At 37.7% G+C, this 7,690-nt stretch overlaps 1 protein-coding gene across 1 annotated transcript; it reads right to left on the reverse strand.

Annotated features, from left to right (window-relative positions):
- Positions 1–367: 367 nt before the first annotated feature.
- FGF20 (fibroblast growth factor 20) lies at positions 368–5,284 on the reverse strand. Its single transcript, XM_030564321.1, has 3 exons — positions 4,987–5,284; positions 2,336–2,439; positions 368–613 (listed from the first exon to the last, which is right to left on the reverse strand). The coding sequence occupies exons 1-3, from the start codon at positions 5,282–5,284 to the stop codon at positions 368–370; spliced, it is 648 nt and encodes a 215-aa protein (XP_030420181.1).
- Between the last annotated feature and the right edge of the window lie 2,406 nt (positions 5,285–7,690).

Raw genomic sequence — 7,690 nt, forward strand, 5'->3', positions numbered from 1 at the left:
TGTCCCACTCCATATGATTTAGGTAGTTATTTTTTCTCTAGTTTATGGATAATAAGTAATCCAGACAAGTTAGGCACGAGTTTGGTATTTTAAAATAAATCAGACTCCAACCTCCCACTGTCTACTAGCCAGCAACAGGGTCAGAAAACTTCAAAGAGGCTGGTCCACTCTTAGCTTTAAGGCTTTGTCTCCTGTATCCAAACATTAGGAAATGGAGGCTATCACTAAACAGCTTGTTAAAATCCACTCTCCTAGAGCCTAGTAACTCTGCAGCATTTGAAAGTTCTTCCTGCTTGTCTTACCCTGGAAGCTGTGGTAGGAAAGAACGGGTTTTGTTTTGGTTTCCTTTCAAACACTCTGTCCCATTTCAACTGTATCCTAACACATCTTTGTAGAGTTCTGGAACTCTTTCAGGATCCACTGGCCTGGGAAGGAAGTGTGTGAATTTCTGATGTCTTTTGGATCTAGCCCCATCTCTGGGAGTGCCATCTTTGTTAAGTGCTACAAAATACCTCCGACCTGAGTCTCCATGTTTGTACACATTGGACGAATAAGTGTTATACCAGTTCTCTTCAAACTGTTCTCTGAAGATGCACTCAGAAGTTAGTTTCTCCTATTTTAAAAAAAGATAGAAAAATAAAAGGTCAGAGCTCTTTCAGTAACCAATTTCTGAACATATTCCTATAAAGAGATACAGTGATAACCAAAATGGATTGGAGTATATGTTGACTTATTGTTCGTTTCTTTGCTAATAAAATCACACCCTGAGAAGTGAGTGAATCTGATCATACCTGGGGCATGTGGACTGTTTTAGAGCAGTTGAGAAAGTTATTTGTTCACAAGGCTCCTTTTCATCAGTACTAGACCTGCACCACTTTGAGTACAATTTTGGATTTAAATCCCATTTCGCTAACTTTCTCTAGGATTGAAGATGTTATGCATGCAAGAGTCAACTAAAACACACATCTCCAGCACCTTATCTGATGCCCTCAGAATAAGATTTGGGATTGTACATACAGGCAGAGAAAATATAAGACATGACAATATATGTTCAAGTGTTCCTGTTCTTAAATGGTCAAGAAAATAGATTGTTACCTTAAAAATGTATTTGACAACTGAACATATCCAGCATAGAATGGCTTAGACCACCCTCTGTGTAGGGGGTGGGAATGTGGTCATTGCTGTCCATATACATATACAAGCCTTCTGGGTAAAAGTGTAATGTAACAGATGAGAAAGGCATTCCCATTGGAACTGGAAAAGCAACTGCTGTGGCTGTACCTACTGTTTGTGACTTATACTCCCCAACTTTTAAAATAACTTGGATCACTACAAGGACTTTGGTGACCGCATTAATCTTGTTTGTGGTAAGGGTATAAACCAATCAATGATAGGAATAGAAATTGTAGACTTGAAACTCCTGTCAAAGGTATATGTTTTATTAGCCCAGAACATTTGGGTGGGAGGAGAGGACAGAGAGTATTTTATCTTTCAAGATTTGAAAACTGAAATGGAGAAGAATCTGAGTCCATGTTACCCTGATACTTCTGTAGAACCAAAGACTATAGTTTGTAGTGTCTTACATTGAAATTTCTCACCAAAAAACAATCATTTAAAATTATTACAAGCTTATTTTCAATCTTAAAAACAGTTTAATTTTAAATCAGAGTATAGATTAAATGATATTGCCTTATTTATACTCATCACACTTTCAAAATAACAGTGATTAAGTGTCTAAGGGTCTTCGTTCAGATGTTGAAAAAAAGCAGGTGCCCCAGAGTTCCACCTGCTGAATTATAAGGGATCAGCAGACCACAAATCAAGTAACCCAAGGTTTTGTATGCATTTGTTTATTTATTTATCTGCAGAGTTATCTTTTTCTCTGTTTTCCATATCAGTATTTTTTATGGTGGAAAACGCAGTGAGCCTGATAGATTTGTAGGGTAGATTTTAAAAAGAAAATCAGTCACTAAGTAACTATTTTGCCTTCCAAGACTTTCTTAAACTGGTTACTTTCATTCATTCATTCATTCATTCATTTTGTCTCTGTTAAGGAGGAACATTTCTGATCCATTCTTTTCTTCTCAGGCTAATGAAATTTTTTCCATGTGCATGATATTTGACTCAGACTGTAAAGCTTTGAGCTATCATCACCACACATTCTCAGAGGATGATTGAATGACACAAATGATATACATCATTTCAACAGGAAAGAAAGTTAGCATATTGCATTATTTCAGTGCTTTGCTGAGATTTTTGCCCACTATTAACAATTGAGTCAGTGTGTCAGGTCTAAAATCCAAATGTGACTTAGAAAATATATGCCAATACTTACAGATCCATAGAGTTCTCCTTTGTCATTCATTCCAAGATAAAGGCCACTGTCCACTCCTCTAATACTGACCAGTCCCACTGCCACGCTGATGAATTCAAGGATACCTAAATGTACACAAAAATGGTTGGGTTTCTTTAACTCACGTGTTAAAGTCAAGAAATATATATATAATATATTTAGAAGCAGTACATATTTTATTTGTACACACTATAGTAGATGTGGCCTAAAGACACATATAAGAATACTCCTATTTTACATGTCTACCATTGAACTGAATTTTATACACATTTTAGTTCAAAGCAGACTAGAAGCCTCCACAAGGAAAAAGAATTACATGCTTTTTTCAGAAACATTTGTTATGATTTAGTTAAGAAAGGATTTTCTCTGTCACTGATGGGTTAAAACTATTATTTAGGATTCAGTGCTATACAGTTTCACTAGAGGATTATACAACATTTGATGAAGTGTCTGTTCATATATTGCAGGGTAAGATTGAACTATCCGGAGATATATTTCACCTTCTCTGTAGCACTATCTTAAGAAACCAACACTTTTAATTATATCTACTGGGTGGAAGTCAAAATAATGATATCTTGTGAATAGAAGTCAAAATATAGATGAGAATTATATACGAGAGAGTCTTCCCATAGAGAAGAAAAACATATTTGCTGTATATCTAATCCAACACATGGGCCCAAATATGCAGCCCCTATTCACAAGAGTAATCTCATTGATTTCAGAGGCAGGTTTTGTGTATGTATAAAATATGGTGCATGTATATTATGTTTAAAAAATTATAAAACTGATCATAATATGTGGAATATAACTAACACTTGATTTAGAATGCCTATTGTCTAAATATGCCTAAAATATTTGTTATTCTGATTCATTATTCATCATTTGTAATGTGAAATTGGGCCCATTTTATATTCTTTAAATTGTTATATTCTGTATCTTTAAACTATTTCACCAAATATTTATGTGATCCAATTTACCTGTATAGAACAGAGAAATTCTATGTAACCTTGCTAGTGGCCCATTCTTGCCCTAAGCACTAAGTATTTTGAGATCCGATATGTACAGATTACAGTACATATACAATACAAAAAAAGACAGGAAATGTGTAAATCATATCTGTTAAAATTGCTACCAATATAAACAGAGTCCCAAAGTCAGGTTGCTTTTGATACACACCTAGCACATTGCTAAAATAAAAATACAAACTTATTAAACTGATGTAATTATATGGAATATTCTTTACAATAGTTTACATTCTGACCCATTTTCCATCTTAAGAGAGGTTAATGTACTGTAATTTACTATCTTTTGAGTTTTAACTGAACTTTGGCATACGTCTTATTTACAATGCTAAATGACAAACTAGCTAAATCCTTTACAAAGAGCAAGTATTAAAACTTTCCATTGGATGTAAATCATCACTGATTTCCTAGCTCCTAATGTCCAATGTCCCATAAAAAGACATGGAGGTATTTTGTCTTTCTGATATCATTTTCAAAGCCATTCTTGTTATAAACCATAATAAGCAGGTGCTTCAACCCACAAAGAGACCACATCAGACAAACCTGTGGAGAATAGGATTAGAATAAAGGAAGAACATTTAAAAGAAACACCACAAATCTTTGATCTTGAACTAAATATTTTTTAAAAGTAATGATTTTGTGTTTACATGCTGTAGAAAGTCTCCCTTCTGTGAAGAACTTTGTGTTTAACTACAGTTCTCTTAGTTCTGAAAACACCAGTACTTCAGTGTGCTATAAAATCAGTTAAGGGCCATTCCAGCTCATTGTTTAGACTGTGGGAGAGATGATAGAAAACTCTTTAATCACCTTTTTATGGCTGCTAAATCAATACAGAAAAAACTCACTGATGGTCAACAATAGCAGGTTTGTTCAGATAACGCTGCAGTGCCTACATACATTCTTTCTTATTTACCCTTACATGTCAGGAAACCATTTACATCCTTAGGATATCTCTCCGCCTTTCCCCCTCCCCTCTTTGGTTTATGGACAAACCATTTTAAAAAGGAAATAAAGGAAACATTACTGTTGTAATTACATTACAGTTGTAGCTCTGTGCAATCCCACCTGTAGCTTTCTCCACATTCCAAAACAAAGCAACCTGATGCAGATTAGAGGTTTAGCAAGATTAGCGATTCCATGATCTTTGTTTGTTTATAAAGAGATTTAGAGATTGCAGAGGCAAGTGTGGGACATTAAATTATAGGTACTGAGTAGAAAAAAAAATCACCGAGATAGACCCCCTCTTTCTGGGTTTGCTGCTAAATACAAATGCAGGTGTAGAGTTTACACACAAGTACTAATGAATATGTGTATGTATATATAAACCGACATACTCTGTACGCTCTACACAGACATTTCTAGTTAATAAATGACATAGGAAGAGATGTTCTGTCATGCTGAGTTCTGCAACCCCTGTAGTCTAAGGCCGCACAGCTTTATACTGGGAGTCTCGGGTTAAACACCTGCCCAGTGGTGCACTGTGATCGGACCTCTCTGCTGCTGTACTTTGCAGTAAGTATGTAAGTGTTTCTTTTCCACGAGGAATACAAACACCTCTCTATGCGGGATGGATGAGGATCCGAGCTCTGCGAAATTGCAGCTGCTACCTACCGAAGAGGCTGTGGTCCTGCCTGGTGCCCTGCACGCTGCCATCGGGCAGGATCTGCAGGTGGAAGCCCGTCCGGCAGTAAAGCTGCCTCCGGCGTAGGATGCCCTGCAAATGGGCTAAATCCGCAGTCCCAGTCGCCGCACCTCCGCCACCTCTAGACCCCCTCTCGGCCTGAGCCAGGCGATCGCTCAGCAAAGCCGGCCTCTCCCCGGCAGGAGGCAGCAGGAAATGGGAGCCCACCTGCTGCCCTAACCCTTCCAAGCCGCCTAGGAAGCCCCCAACTTCGGCTAAGGGAGCCATGAAAGAGCGCGCTGAAAGGGAGGAGGTTTAACAAACGATGAGTTGAAAGGCAAATTAACAATAACCAAATGAGAAGAGTGAGATCTAAACGTTCTGGCCGAGCTGTTCCTGAATGATCTCAGGAAGGGTGGACTTCGCACTGGGATCACAGCTGCCTGTCTTTGGAGCCTCTTCTCTGTCCGAGCATGTGGGAGTCTGCTCCCGGCTTTGCATCAACATCTAGAGCTGCTGGTGGTGCTGTTGTGCCCTGGGAAACTGATCAGATTAGAGTTCTGTTTATATACAAAGCCCGTATATATGCTAGTCCCCCCGGACATATGCTAATGAAGCCCTCTCTTGCGCTCCGGAGAGATTGTGTTTGAAATTTTAAACCGATCTCTCCTCTCCTCACACCTTTTTCTGATCTGCTGTGACGATGGGGAGTTTCTGACGTTTCCCAGTGTGCAGAGCCATAAAAAATAATCCATAGACAGAGAGAGAGAGAGAGAGATGGCATCCAATTTTGCAGAGCGGTAGCATAGACACTCTCTTCCCCTTTGTTGTTGTTGCTGATGCTGCTGCTCAGCCTCCTTTGATGTGAGTGTTTCGAAAATGATAGATTGCAGCTAGAAGCAGCCCGGCTTGGCAGGGACTCGAGAAGGAGGGTTGGACTCGGGAGTTGCTTGGAGCTTGCAGTGCATTACGTGGACAGGTGCAGGGAAAGGTAAGAGAGAAGAAGGAGAAAGGGCGTTACCTGAGGGATAGACCTGCCCAGACACACATGAAAGAAAAAACAAAGATCTGACAGTTTTACTCCCTGATTTTAAAACACTAATAAAATGTTCATGCATTACTCTTTCCTTTTATCACTTAAGTTCCAAGGTAGGGGATTTTTAAAAGGAATTGCATAATCAGGGATGTTTTTCCCCGCTGTAAAATTCAGGTTCATCTTTAATTCATCACAAACATGATACGATATTGATCAATATCGGTTGATATTGGCAGGGTGGTTTTAAACATAGTGAGATAGACCAGTGACTTTTGATTAACATTTTTAAATCACATAGAAAGGAAGAGAGAAGTTATGGTGTGGGAATAGTTTCACAGTACATGTTCCAATAGAGAGAGATGGTATATCTAATCCATCTAATCACCGCAGTATAGGAGCGCCTACAATTTAACGACAGTATCTCCTTTTAAATACGTTTTAATTATTTCGTCTATAACATTAAGATCTCTTTGAGGCTGATTTAGGTCTATGCTAACATGATGTAGCTGAAAAGATGCATTTCTATCTTTCAAATGAATAGTATAAAACGATAATTGATATTTTAAAACAATTATATTAAAACTATCAAGGCTTGACTTTTACACTGTTGATTTTTTCATATTTAATAGTAATTTTAAACACTGAAAACTATCTTAAAGTATATTTATTAGCATGCAAGTATTGCAACCTTTCCCCTCACCACTATTAATGTGTTATGGTGTAAAACCCAAAGATCTTTCATAGTTAAATCTTTCAAAGGTTTGAAAGTCATTTGGCTGGTTTAAGCTTTCATTTGAACAAAAAGTTGTAGAGACTCATGAAAGATTAGTTTTTCAGTCTTGCTCCATGGTCCTTTCAGTCACAGTCTAAATCTGGGAGATCAAATGGATTTGACTGCTTCGCTTTATTTGCTGTGGAGAGTATGGGGCTAATTAATTGGCAGGTGCTTTAAAGCAGGTAATGCTACACCTTTTCATCATTGCAGTCCTAAGTACTGCCCCTGTATGCACCTGAATTATAAAAAGGGTTCTTTAAAGCAAGTGATTTACTGTGGAGGGATTAAAAACTGAAAAAACTCACACTAAATACAATGATCAGATAAATCACCTCAGAAGAGAGCCCTGGAAGACCTACTCTGTAGGCTTTTACAGGTAGATGTTATATTATTTTACCTTTCAAATAACAGGAGTCTGTCATGTGGTGGGACCCAAAAATTCACCATAATTGAGATTTCAAAGCACATCTGTGTAAACATTACCACATCAGTGTAAAACATCAACCAATGAGCTTTCTCTTTGAACCAAATCTTCTTAATTGCAGTGCTAAATCAAAGAAATAGATCAAAGTTGAGTGATCTATATAGCACTGATTTCTCAAGTAGCCTATACACTGATTTAGATACCGAAAACGTTTGAAACGCACATCAAGTGTTTTTATTGATATGACAGTTATTTCAAGATCAAACTGAAATTAATTCAATTCAGCACAAAATTGCTGGACATACACTGAAGCACATATTAAGTGGAATATCCTGTTGACCCTAGAGGTGATTCTCCACTGAAAAGTTCCTGGCTTCCAGTAGTATTATCTGAATATAGCAGTGGTTCTCAAACTTTTGTACTGGTGACCCTTTTCACATAGCAAGCCTCTGAGTGTGA

The sequence above is a fragment of the Gopherus evgoodei genome, chromosome 5, assembly GCF_007399415.2.
Source record: "Gopherus evgoodei ecotype Sinaloan lineage chromosome 5, rGopEvg1_v1.p, whole genome shotgun sequence".
NCBI lineage: Eukaryota > Metazoa > Chordata > Testudines > Testudinidae > Gopherus > Gopherus evgoodei.